This window comes from Lithobates pipiens, unplaced genomic scaffold, assembly GCF_037356315.1.
Source record: "Lithobates pipiens isolate NorthernLeopardFrog02 unplaced genomic scaffold, aLitPip1_a1.2 Scaffold_13, whole genome shotgun sequence".
In the NCBI taxonomy this organism is placed as follows: domain Eukaryota; kingdom Metazoa; phylum Chordata; class Amphibia; order Anura; family Ranidae; genus Lithobates; species Lithobates pipiens.
In genome coordinates, this window is record NW_027507718.1 from 524,907,149 (window position 1) to 524,920,290 (window position 13,142).

At 52.3% G+C, this 13,142-nt stretch overlaps 1 protein-coding gene across 2 annotated transcripts; it reads left to right on the plus strand.

The window, feature by feature from the left end:
• The first annotated feature begins 2,640 nt into the window (after positions 1 to 2,640).
• Positions 2,641 to 10,483, plus strand: AP5S1 (adaptor related protein complex 5 subunit sigma 1). Of its 2 annotated transcripts, none has more exons than XM_077478118.1 (3): positions 2,641 to 2,722; positions 5,554 to 5,744; positions 9,783 to 10,483. In XM_077478118.1, the coding sequence occupies exons 2-3, from the start codon at positions 5,563 to 5,565 to the stop codon at positions 10,204 to 10,206; spliced, it is 606 nt and encodes a 201-aa protein (XP_077334244.1). In that variant the 5' UTR covers positions 2,641 to 2,722; positions 5,554 to 5,562; the 3' UTR covers positions 10,207 to 10,483. The 2 variants fall into 2 exon arrangements, with proteins under 2 accessions (XP_077334244.1, XP_077334243.1); XM_077478117.1 differs by having other exon boundaries at positions 2,657 to 2,737.
• The last annotated feature ends 2,659 nt before the right edge of the window (positions 10,484 to 13,142 follow it).

The window sequence follows — 13,142 nt, forward strand, 5'->3', positions numbered from 1 at the left end:
ATAACTCAACACACAGCCATTAATGTCTAAACCGCTGGCAACAAAAGTCAGTACACCCCTAAGAGAAAATTTCCAAATTGGGCTTGATTAGCCATTTTCCCTCCCCCGGTGTCATGTGACTCGTTATTGTTACGAGGTCTCGGGTGTGAATGGGGAGCAGGTGTGTTAAATTTGGTGTTATCGCTCTCACTCTCTCATACTGGTCACTGGAAGTTCAACATGGCACCTCATGGCAAAGAACTCTCTGAGGATCTGAAAAAAAAATAATTGTTGCTCTACATAAAGATGGCCTAGGCTATAAGAAGATTGCCAAGACCCTGAAACTGAGCTGCAGCACGGTGGCCAAGACCATACAGCGGTTTAACAGGACAGGTTCCACTCAGAACAGGCCTCACCATGGTCCACCAAAGAAGTTGAGGTCACGTGATCAGCGTCATATCCAGAGGTTGTCTTTGGGAAATAGATGTATGAGTGCTGCCAGCATTGCTGCAAAAGTTAAAGGGGGTGGGGGGGGGGGGGGGGGTCAGCCTGTCAGTGCTCAGACCATGCACCGCACACTGCATCAAATTGGTCTGCATGGCTGTTGTCCCAGAAGGAAGCCTCTTCTAAAGATGATGCACAAGAAAGTCCACAAACAGTTTGCTGAAGACAAGCAGACTAAGGAAATGGATTACTGGAACCATGTCCTGTGGTCTGATGAGACCAAGATAAACTTATTTGGGTCAGATGGTGACAAGCGTGTGTGGCGGCAGCCAGATGAGGAGTACAAAGACAAGTGTGTCTTGTCTACAGTCAAGCATAGTGGTGGGAGTGTCATGGTCTGGGGCTGCATGAGTGCTGCCGGCACTGGGGGGCTACAGATCATTGAGGGAACCATGAATGCCAACATGTACTGTGACATACTGAAGCAGAGCATGATCCCCTCCCTTCAGAGACTGGGCCGCAGGGCAGTATTCCAACATGATATCGACCCCAAACACACCTCCAAGATGACCACTGCCTTGCTAAAGAAGCTGAGGGTAAAGGTGATGGACTGGCCAAGCATGTCTCCAGACCTAAACCCTATTGAGCATCTGTGGGGCATCCTCAAATGGAAGGTGGAGGAGCACAAGGTCTCCAACATCCACCAGCTCTGTGATGTGCTCATGGAGGAGGGAAGAGGACTCCAGTGCCAACCTGTAACGCTCTGGTGACCTCCATGCCCAAGAGGGTTAAGGCAGTGCTGGAAAATAATGGTGACCACACAAAATATTGACACTTTGGACCCAATTTGGATATTTTCACTTAGGGGTGTACTCACTTTTGTTGCCAGCGGTTTAGACATTAATGGCTGTGTGTTGAGTTATTTTGAGAGGACAGCAAATTTACACTGTTATACAAGCTGTACACTCACTACTTTACATTGTAGACAAGTGTCATTTCTTCAGTGTTATCACATGAAAAGATAGAATACAATTTTTACAACAGTGTGAGGGGTGTACTTACTTTTGTGAGATACTGCAGTTGTGGAAATACCACACAAAACATAAAAAACTGCAACTCTCACCATTTTATTCTCCAGGGAGTTGGGAGATTTGGAGGAAGCTGAGAGCATTAGAAGGGACATTGCTGATTTAAAGCCGTATTAAACCGAAAAAGCGAACATTTATTATATTGCAGCTTACCAATTCTTAGATGCGGTGGCTGCATTCCTTTTTATTTTTTTAGGCTTTCTTTCTTCTATTTTCATCTGGTGATCTGGCCTGTAAGTCTGTTGTTTTTCAACATAACAAGCTCTCCTGCAGAATGTATCAGTTACAGAGATGAGTCAAACCAGTTACTACTGACTAGGGTGCTACCAATGATCAGCTTTTATTTACTGATGTAAAATCTGTATTCCAAAAAGGAAAAAAATAAAACAAAAAAAGTGGATTGCTTTAACTGATTATAAAGTAAATGGCTGGAGTTTGGCTTCGTTTGTTAGTACATCGAAATCTGCTAGTCCATCTAACACTCCCCTCCTCCCCAGACTGACAATGCTGCTGTGCCTGTGCTCCTTCCTCCAGAGTGGGGGGGGGGGGGCGCTCTAATACAAGGAGGGGTGTTACTGGCCAGATGATCAACAGGTGAAAACAGAGAGGAAAAATGACTACAAAAAAATAAAACCAATGCAGCCGCCACATCTAATGATAGGTAATCTGCGATATAATAGACTTTTTGCCCAATGTAAAGGAACCCATAAAAGAAGGTGTTATGTCTGCTTGGTTTTCCACTGCCGGTTATCCAGCAATGTCACCATGACTTCCAATTATTTTATCTTCTTATTTTTGTAAATTTAGAAAAAATGTTGTATTCTGATCCCAAAAAAACGTCACTATATCACCCTATTATTTGTTTTAATCCGCTGTATTGGTGGATAATATATAAGAACGTCCTTCTAACAGCATTCTGAAGCTTCTTCTGCAGCAGCCAAATACAATTATCATCCATCACTACCTGCCGTTATAAAGACTTGCCACAAGGTGGCGCCAACGCATCATAAATCAATATAGCTTGGACGTGCATATCTTAGAATTCACCAGCAGGTGAATTCTAAATTTTTTTTCTAAGTTTTTTTCCTCATTGCGACTACTTGTAGTCCCAGCTGTTCTCCGCCAGATGTCGCGCTGCAATCAGTCAGCTTTCCTGTGGCGGTGGATGGGTGGAGTGCGGGACCCGGAAGTAGTGCAGAGTCATGTGACCGGTGAGTGGATTCAATGTATGTACTATCTATCTATGTATCTGTCTATGTATCTATCTAATATCTCTCTCTCTATATATATATAGGTGAGGGGGAGGTAAAGGCTGTATATAGGAAGAGCTGAGAGAAGAGGATGTCAGATTTTCATATATCAGAATAATGAGAAATGTTATCAATGGAAGAGATGAGCCCCATGGTGTGTGATCCCAGGGCGCTGGGGTTGCAGGATCGCAGGGCGCTGGGGTTGCGGGATCGCAGGGCGCTGGGGTTGCGGGATCGCAGGGCGCTGGGGTTGCGGGATCGCAGGGCGCTGGTGTTGCGTGGGCGCTGGGGTTGTGTGATCGCAGGGCGCTGGGGTTGCAGGATCGCAGGGCGCTGGGGTTGTGTTATCGCAGGGCGCTGGGGTTGCGGGATCGCAGGGCGCTGGGGTTTGCTGGATCGCAGGGCGCTGGGGTTTGCTGGATCGCAGGGCGCTGGGGTTTGCTGGATCGCAGGGCGCTGGGGTTTGCTGGATCGCAGGGCGCTGGGGTTTGCTGGATCGCAGGGCGCTGGGGTTGCGGGATCGCAGGGCGCTGGGGTTGCGGGATCGCAGGGCGCTGGGGTTGCGGGATCGCAGGGCGCTGGGGTTGCGGGATCGCAGGGCGCTTGGGGTTGCGGGATCGCAGGGCGCTTGGGTTTGCGTGATCGCATGGCGCTTGGGTTTGCGTTATCTCAGGGCGCTGGGGTTGCGTGATCGCAGGGCGCTGGGGTTGCGTGATCGCAGGGCGCTGGGGTTGCGTGATCGCAGGGCGCTGGGGTTGCGTGATCGCAGGGCGCTGGGGTTGCGTGGGCGCTGGGGTTGTGTGATCGCAGGGCGCTGGGGTTGCAGGATCGCAGGGCGCTGGGGTTGTGTGATCGCAGGGCACTGGGGTTGTGTGATCGCAGGGCGCTGGGGTTGTGTGATCGCAGGGCGCTGGGGTTGCAGGGTGCTGGGGTTGTATGATCGCAGGGTGCTGGGGTTGTATGATCGCAGGGTGCTGCGGTTGCGTTGATCGCAGGGCGCTGGGGTTGTGTTGATAGCAGGGCGCTGGGGTTGTGTTGATAGCAGGGCGCTGGGGTTGTGTGATCGCAGGGCGCTGGGGTTGCAGGATCGCAGGGCGCTGGGGTTGCGGGATCGTAGGGCGCTGGGGTTGCGGGATCGTAGGGCGCTGGGGTTGCGGGATCGTAGGGCGCTGGGGTTGCGGGATCGTAGGGCGCTGGGGTTGCAGGATCGTAGGGCGCTGGGGTTGCAGGATCGCAGGGCGCTGGGGTTGTGTGATCGCAGGGCGCTGGGGTTGTGTGATCGCAGGGCGCTGGGGTTGTGTGATCGCAGGGCGCTGGGGTTGTGTGATCGCAGGGCGCTGGGGTTGTGTGATCGCAGGGCGCTGGGGTTGTGTGATCGCAGGGCGCTGGAGTTGTGTGATCGCAGGGCGCTGGGGTTGCAGGGTGCTGGGGTTGTATGATCGCAGGGTGCTGGGGTTGTATGATCGCAGGGTGCTGCGGTTGCGTTGATCGCAGGGCGCTGGGGTTGTGTTGATAGCAGGGCGCTGGGGTTGTGTTGATAGCAGGGCGCTGGGGTTGTGTGATCGCAGGGCGCTGGGGTTGCAGGATCGCAGGGCGCTGGGGTTGCGGGATCGTAGGGCGCTGGGGTTGCGGGATCGTAGGGCGCTGGGGTTGCGGGATCGTAGGGCGCTGAGGTTGCGGGATCGTAGGGCGCTGGGGTTGCGGGATCGTAGGGCGCTGGGGTTGCGGGATCGTAGGGCGCTGGGGTTGCGGGATCGTAGGGCGCTGGGGTTGCGGGATCGTAGGGCGCTGGGGTTGCGGGATCGTAGGGCGCTGGGGTTGCAGGATCGTAGGGCGCTGGGGTTGCAGGATCGTAGGGCGCTGGGGTTGCAGGATCGTAGGGCGCTGGGGTTGTATGATCGCAGGGCGCTCGGGTTGTTTGATCATAATCTGGTGGTGAGTAAGAATGAGCTCTGGCGTGTTTGCACACTCCACGTGCAGAGCCAGGAAGTCAGCGCTGCGCTAATCACAGGCAGTGAGACGTTTCCCGATCTCTGCAGCCGCACATCGGGGAAATGTCTCGCTGCGCTGACTTCCTGGTGGGCTCTGCACAGGGAGTGTGCGAACACGCCGGAGCTCATCCTTAGTGGTGAGATCTGTATATTGGTGTCCATACACATAACGACGTAATGAAACCATTCTTCTGCTGGCCATACACTATACAATCTGATTGCACAATCTCTATTAGTTTTACCAGGACTATGTAAAATGAGACCATACCTAAACTATCTATCTATAGTAATTCATGACAAATCGAGCAGATCCTTACAATCTGACTGTACAATTTCTGCACAATCAAACTTGGATCTACCAAAACCATGTGATATAAAGACCAACCTATATTTACCCAATCAAAACAGAAGTTTTTGGTTGGTCTAAAGTAGATTGTACAGTCAGATTGTAAAGTGTGGGGTGATCTTTCAAAGAATTGGATAATCTGATCAGATCTGTGAATTTTATAAAAAAGAAAAGAACAAAACAAACAAACAATACCTCATACTGCACCATCGATTCCAATCAAAACAAAACGATTGAAATGCTACTAGTTGGTCTGGAGGTAAAAATCTGATGGTAGGAGAGCCGACACATTGAAATGATCACATTTTTATTTTTTTGATCTTTCTGATTGGTTGGTGAATCGTCTGAAATACGATTGTATAGAAAATTGTATGGATGTCGGGTCAGAAGATTGCTGTTATGTAGACTTTGTATAACGTATGGATATATGTGAGCGGTGTCCTCTCTGCTCTCAGGGCGCTGTGATGGTGCACGGCTTTGTCATCCACACGGTGGGCGCCGGTCCCGGGGAGGGCCCTGAGCTGTGCCGGGTCCTCTACTCTCACCTGTTTGGCTGTAACCTCCTGGAGGAGAGGCTGAGGGCGGATGAGGTGGCTCTGGAGAAGGACAGAGCCAGGAGGATGGATCAAATCGCCGTGGTGGCCAGGTGAGTTGGATGATCTATATCTTTTCAGAAACACGGCGCCTGGCCGGTCACCTTATGGAAATTCTACATGTGCCATTTATGAGGGTTGCCACCATCCCTGCACTGAGTTCCCGGTCTGTATACCTTCTGGCCCCATTATGAGGGGTTGCCACCATCCCTGTGCGGAGTTCCCAGGTAGGTACATCTGCTGTGCCCATTATGAGAGGTTCCATCATCCCTGCACTGGTTCTTGGTGGGGGACCATGGATGAAGGATGGTTTTGGTGAGGAACCATGGATGAAGGATGGTTTTGGAGAGGGACCGTGGGTGGAGGATGGTCTTGGTGAGGGACGGCGAGGGTGTAGGATGGTCTTGGTGAGGGACAGTGCAGGTGTAGGATGGTCTTGGTGAGGGACCGTGGGTGAAAGATGGTCTTGGTGAGGGACCGTGGGTGAAGGACAGTGTTGGTGAGGGACCGTGGGTGAAGGATGGTCTTGGTGAGGGACGGCGTGGGTATAGGATGGTCTTGGTGAGGGACGGTGCGGGTGTAGGATGGTCTTGGTGAGGGACGGTGCGGGTGTAGGATGGTCTTGGTGAGGGACCGTGGGTGAAGGATGGTCTTGGTGAGGGACGGTGCGGTTGTAGGATGGTCTTGGTGAGGGACCGTGGGTGAAGGATGGTCTTGGTGAGGGACGGTGCGGTTGTAGGATGGTCTTGGTGAGGGACGGTGCGGTTGTAGGATGGTCTTGGTGAGGGACCGTGGGTGAAGGACAGTGTTGGTCAGGGACCATGGGTGAAGGATGGTCTTGGTGAGGGACGGTGCAGGTGTAGGATGGTCTTGGTGAGGGACCGTGGGTGAAAGATGGTCTTGGTGAGGGACCGTGGGTGAAGGACAGTGTTGGTGAGGGACCGTGGGTGTAGGATGGTCTTGGTGAGGGACGGTGCGGGTGTAGGATGGTCTTGGTGAGGGACCGTGGGTGAAGGATGGTCTTGGTGAGGGTCCGTGGGTGTAGGATGGTCTTGGTGAGGGACCGTGGGTGAAGGATGGTCTTGGTGAGGGACCGTGGGTGAAGGATGGTCTTGGTGAGGGACCGTGGGTGAAGGATGGTCTTGGTGAGGGACCGTGGGTGAAGGATGGTCTTGGTGAGGGACAGTGCGGGTGTAGGATGGTCTTGGTGAGGGACGGTGCGGTTGTAGGATGGTCTTGGTGAGGGACCGTGGGTGAAGGACAGTGTTGGTCAGGGACCATGGGTGAAGGATGGTCTTGGTGAGGGACGGTGCAGGTGTAGGATGGTCTTGGTGAGGGACGGTGGAGGTGTAGGATGGTCTTGGTGAGGGACGGTGCGGGTGTAGGATGGTCTTGGTGAGGGACTGTGCGGGTGTAGGATGGTCTTGGTGAGGGACGGTGCGGGTGTAGGATGGTCTTGGTGAGGGACGGTGCGGGTGTAGGATGGTCTGGGTGAGGGACGGTGCGGGTGTAGGATGGTCTGGGTGAGGGACCGTGGGTGTAGGATGGTCTTGGCGAGGGTCCGTGGGTGTAGGATGGTCTTGGTGAGGGACCGTGGGTGTAGGATGGTCTTGGTGAGGGACCGTGGGTGTAGGATGGTCTTGGTGAGGGACCGTGGGTGAAGGATGGTCTTGGTGAGGGACCGTGGGTGAAGGATGGTCTTGGTGAGGGACGGTGCGGGTGTAGGATGGTCTTGGTGAGGGACGGTGCGGTTGTAGGATGGTCTTGGTGAGGGACCGTGGGTGAAGGACAGTGTTGGTGAGGGACCATGGGTGTAGGATGGTCTTGGTGAGGGACGGTGCAGGTGTAGGATGGTCTGGGTGAGGGACCGTGGGTGAAGGACAGTGTTGGTGAGGGACCATGGGTGTAGGATGGTCTTGGTGAGGGACGGTGCGGGTGTAGGATGGTCTGGGTAAGGGACCATGGGTGTAGGATGGTCTTGGTGAGGGTCCATGGGTGTAGGATGGTCTTGGTGAGGGTCCGTGGGTGTAGGATGGTCTTGGTGAGGGACCGTGGGTGTAGGATGGTCTTGGTGAGGGACCGTGGGTGTAGGATGGTCTTGGTGAGGGACCGTGGGTGTAGGATGGTCTTGGTGAGGGACCGTGGGTGTAGGATGGTCTTGGTGAGGGACTGTGGGTGAAGGATGGTCTTGGCGAGGGTCCGTGGGTGTAGGATGGTCTTGGCGAGGGTCCGTGGGTGTAGGATGGTCTTGGTGAGGGACCGTGGGTGTAGGATGGTCTTGGTGAGGGACCGTGGGTGTAGGATGGTCTTGGTGAGGGACCGTGGGTGTAGGATGGTCTTGGTAAAGGGACCGTGGGTGAAGGATGGTCTTGGCGAGGGTCCGTGGGTGTAGGATGGTCTTGGCGAGGGTCCGTGGGTGTAGGATGGTCTTGGCGAGGGTCCGTGGGTGTAGGATGGTCTTGGTGAGGGTCCGTGGGTGTAGGATGGTCTTGGTGAGGGTCCGTGGGTGTAGGATGGTCTTGGTGAGGGTCCGTGGGTGTAGGATGGTCTTGGTCAGGGACCGTGGGTGAAGGATGGTCTTGGTGAGGGACCATGGGTGAAGGATGGTCTTGGTGAGGAACGGCGTGGGTGTAGGATGGTCTTGGCGAGGGTCCGTGGGTGTAGGATGGTCTTGGTGAGGGTCCGTGGGTGTAGGATGGTCTTGGTGAGGGACCGTGGGTGTAGGATGGTCTTGGTGAGGGACCGTGGGTGTAGGATGGTCTTGGTGAGGGACCGTGGGTGAAGGATGGTCTTGGCGAGGGTCCGTGGGTGTAGGATGGTCTTGGCGAGGGTCCGTGGGTGTAGGATGGTCTTGGTGAGGGTCCGTGGGTGTAGGATGGTCTTGGTGAGGGTCCGTGGGTGTAGGATGGTCTTGGTGAGGGTCCGTGGGTGTAGGATGGTCTTGGTGAGGGTTCCGTGGGTGTAGGATGGTCTTGGTCAGGGACCGTGGGTGAAGGATGGTCTTGGTGAGGGTCCGTGGGTGTAGGATGGTCTTGGTCAGGGACCGTGGGTGAAGGATGGTCTTGGTGAGGGACCATGGGTGAAGGATGGTCTTGGTGAGGAACGGCGTGGGTGTAGGATGGTCTTAGCGAGGGTCCGTGGGTGTAGGATGGTCTTGGTGAGGGTCCGTGGGTGTAGGATGGTCTTGGTGAGGAACGGCGTGGGTGTAGGATGGTCTTGGCGAGGGTCCGTGGGTGTAGGATGGTCTTGGTGAGGGTCCGTGGGTGTAGGATGGTCTTGGCGAGGGTCCCTGGGTGTAGGATGGTCTTGGCGAGGGACCGTGGGTGTAGGATGGTCTTGGCGAGGGTCCGTGGGTGTAGGATGGTCTTGGCGAGGGTCCGTGGGTGTAGGATGGTCTTGGCGAGGGTCCGTGGGTGTAGGATGGTCTTGGCGAGGGTCCGTGGGTGTAGGATGGTCTTGGCGAGGGTCCCTGGGTGTAGGATGGTCTTGGCGAGGGACCGTGGGTGCAGGATGGTCTTGGCGAGGGACCGTGGGTGAAGGATGGTCTTGGCGAGGGTCCGTGGGTGTAGGATGGTCTTGGCGAGGGTCCGTGGGTGTAGGATGGTCTTGGCGAGGGTCCGTGGGTGTAGGATGGTCTTGGCGAGGGTCCGTGGGTGTAGGATGGTCTTGGCGAGGGTCCGTGGGTGTAGGATGGTCTTGGCGAGGGTCCGTGGGTGTAGGATGGTCTTGGCGAGGGTCCGTGGGTGTAGGATGGTCTTGGCGAGGGTCCGTGGGTGTAGGATGGTCTTGGCGAGGGTCCGTGGGTGTAGGATGGTCTTGGCGAGGGACCGTGGGTGTAGGATGGTCTTGGCGAGGGACCGTGGGTGTAGGATGGTCTTGGCGAGGGTCCGTGGGTGTAGGATGGTCTTGGCGAGGGTCCATGGGTGTAGGATGGTCTTGGCGAGGGTCCGTGGGTGTAGGATGGTCTTGGCGAGGGTCCGTGGGTGTAGGATGGTCTTGGTGAGGGACCGTGGGTGTAGGATGGTCTTGGTGAGGGTCCGTGGGTCAAGACACAGCTCTTATCTATTATGGATAAATCTTCTCTCTTGCAGACAGACTGAGTCGATGTGTCTTCTGAGGCGCCAGGTGTCCGGTCGGCCAGCCAGTGACTTTATCATCCAGTCAGACGAGCCAGTGTCCTTTCATGAGGAGGAGGTTGGGATGTATGGTCTGGGAGCGGGGGATCCCTTCCCCCAGGAGATGACCGTACTCTGGATGGGGTCCTTCTCTCTGGGCTTCTCCCTGATCTGCGACTCCCTGGACAACCTGACCTTGGCAGAGAGCACGCTGAGGATGCTGGTAAGGTATCTGGTGGATTCCCTTAAGCTCCTCACCAACAGCACCAATGTCATCCTCCGGGCGGACAAGATCCACCTGAGTCTGGACAGGTTCATTCCTCAGGGGCACCTACTGTTCCTCAACCACCAGGCCAGCCAGGCGCTGGAGAAGGAGCTGAACAATGCTATGACCCTGTAGGGTGGTGATAGACGGACCTACACTGGCATCTGACCAGGGATGGGAATTGACTGTGATAATCCCAGGAGAATTCAAACGTGTCCATCAGAAGACATCCTGGTTCTCACTCCTTTTGTAGGACCTGAAACTACAGGGTGACCAATCCAACCCCAGAGTTCAGATCTCAATGTTAATTCCAATCTGATTGGATGATGTACAGCAACTCAAACAGCACTTCTAGAAATCGAGATTTTGTTACATTTTTTTTTTTAAGTAAATAAATAAAAATGTGAATGTGGCTCGATCGTATTGGTGTGTAGACACGCACACACACACACACTTGGTTGCTTTACATGAACCGTTTCTTGGTACATGCCAGCCTTCCCTTTGCTCGCTCTGTTGCGGAAGCATGGGAAGGTTGACTTTGGGCAAAGTAAGGGTCATCAAACACGTTACAACCTGACCATACAATCGACTTTAGGTTTACTAAAACGTTATCATTTCAGCATCTCCCTACCCAATCCATTTTTGTCCAATCACACATTCCGTTACATTACATAGTTGTTGGTTGATCCACCAGAGATGGTACAATCCGGATTTATAATGTGAGTGTGGTGAGCTTTATGCTGACCCATACTCTGTACAATCTCTCCTTCAGATCCACCACCATCTATGTAATATAAAAGCACTTGCCACATGGGGCGGTCACAAACCCAGAAGCCCCACACCCCCCCCATGAGGGTCCCAGCTGTGCGGGGAGGGGGGTTAGGGAGTGTGGACGGGTGGGTATACATGCTTCTGGGAGTGGGCCGTGTGCAGACATTGTCCTCTTTCCTGAGACTGGGTCTCGCAGTGAGTCTGTTGAACCCTTCATGGACAAACATGGGTTCACTTCAAAGTATAACTAAAGCCAAAACTTTTTTTATTTTTTTGAGTGGAGAAGGACTAGAACCCCTGTCAGTTTTTACTCTGGTCTGTGCCCCCCCCCCCCCCCCCAGGAGGATTCTCCTTCTTTGTCCGCTTTACCATTATCATTGACATTTGAAAGAAATACCAAATTGGGGTTGTCCCCAGAAGAGTAATAGAGGGGGAAATCTTCCAATGGGGACACTAGCTCTGGTGACCTGGGGGGGGGGGGGGTCCCCCAAGAGATTCTCTTCATTTATAGGGATTTCCCCTCACTTATTGTTTGGCTATGGGACAGGAAGTGAAGGTGAATCTTCCCCATAGGACATATGTTGCAAAAATAAACAGATATATCCAAACAGTACCAACACATTAAAGTGGTTGTAAACCTCAGACATGAAATAAGAACAAAAGCATATCTTTTCTATACTCTATATAGTGTGTACTTGTCTCAGTCCAGAGCACTAAGTGTCATTTCTGTCTGCTGCCTCCTTCCTCTGATACCAGCATGAGTCACTTCTGACATGTTTTCCTGACACCAAAAGAAAAAAGGTGACAGGGGAGGGATCTCCAGCTGATTGGCATCCCCAGCTCTGTTCCTGTGTGAAAGGGGGGGGGGGGGTGTCCCTTCCCTCCAATCAGAGCTCTCCTCATTGATGTAACTTCAGCTCCCTGCCCCCTGCTTTTCAGAACTGAGGGATCATGTGTAAATTCTGTACTTTGAATAGATGTAGAGCAGGGATATGCAATTAGCGGACCTTCAGCTGTTGCAGAACTACAAGTCCCATGAGGCATAGCAAGACCCTTGACATCCACAGGCATGAGAGGCAGAGGCATGATGGGACTTGTAGTGTTGCAACAGCTGGATTTGCTAATTGCATATCCCTGATGTAAGGGGAAAAAAATTGCTGCAGATAAACAGGTAAAACTTATGTAGGAGGATTTGTTTCAGATCTGTGTAGCACCTGAGGCCAGTCACTTCACTGAGTGTATGGAAGGGTGTACAACCACTTCAAGATCGCAATATGTATATACCCTGTTTCCCCGAAAATAAGACCTAGCGTGATTGTCGGTGATGGCTGCAATATAAGCCCTACCCCCCAAATAAACCCTAAAGTTTTTGTAGGTCTTATTTTCAGGGAAACGGTAGGGTTTATTTTGGGGGTAGGGTTTATATATCGCAGCCATCACCGACAATCATGCTAGGTCTTATTTTCAGGGAAACAGGGTATACATTGCAGCTTTGAAGTGGTTTACTGGGGTTATGGCTGAAGCTAATCAGCCAATCGTATTTTTTTTTTCGGCCGATGATTTTCTTTCTCATTAAAGCTATCTGAGCAGCCAATTAACCACTGAATTGCTTCTAAGAAGCAGCGAGAGGGGTCGTTTAACCCGCCCTGACTCCCCAACCCCCCCGCTCGCCAGTGTTTCTCGGGTTTAGAGCGATCTTACCAGTGAGCCCGGGAAACAATCCGACAGTTCGCATGACTGGCCATAGAGAGCAACTCATCTCCGATCACCTCTAGGAAGCCCAGAGCTACGTCATGACGTCGCTTTTAGTCTAGGGCGGAGGTAAACTAATTTTTTTTTTTTTTTTTTAATTATAAAAAAGTGTGTGTGTGTGTGTATATATATATATATATATATATATATATAATTATTATTTTAATATTTATATATAATATATATTTTATCTTTTGCTATCATAGGTAAAGGAGAGATCTGGGGTCTTCCAGATCTCTCCATAAAGAGGACCTGTCATCCCTTATTTTAATTACAAGGGATGTTTACATTTCTTGTAATAGAAATAAAAGTGATTTAAAAAAAAAAATGAAAGAGACAGTGTAAAAATTAAAGAAGAAAAAAATAAAAATAAATCTAAAACAAAAATAAATGAAAGCGCCCCCGTCCCTCCATACTCATGCGCAGAAGTGAACGTGTACATAAGTCTCGCGCTCATATGTAAGCCGTGTTTTTTCACCGCGCATGCGAGGTATTGCCGCAAATTTTATAGCAAGAGCAATAATTTTCCTTTGTAACTCTGCCGCCTA

Bases quoted from the DNA above. Each gene is read 5' to 3' on its own strand.
- AP5S1 (XM_077478118.1), top strand. From the start codon at position 5,563: ATGGTGCACGGCTTTGTCATCCACACGGTGGGCGCCGGTCCCGGGGAG. The intron at 5,745-9,782 runs GTGAGTTGGATG...TCTCTCTTGCAG, and splicing joins CAAATCGCCGTGGTGGCCAG to ACAGACTGAGTCGATGTGTC.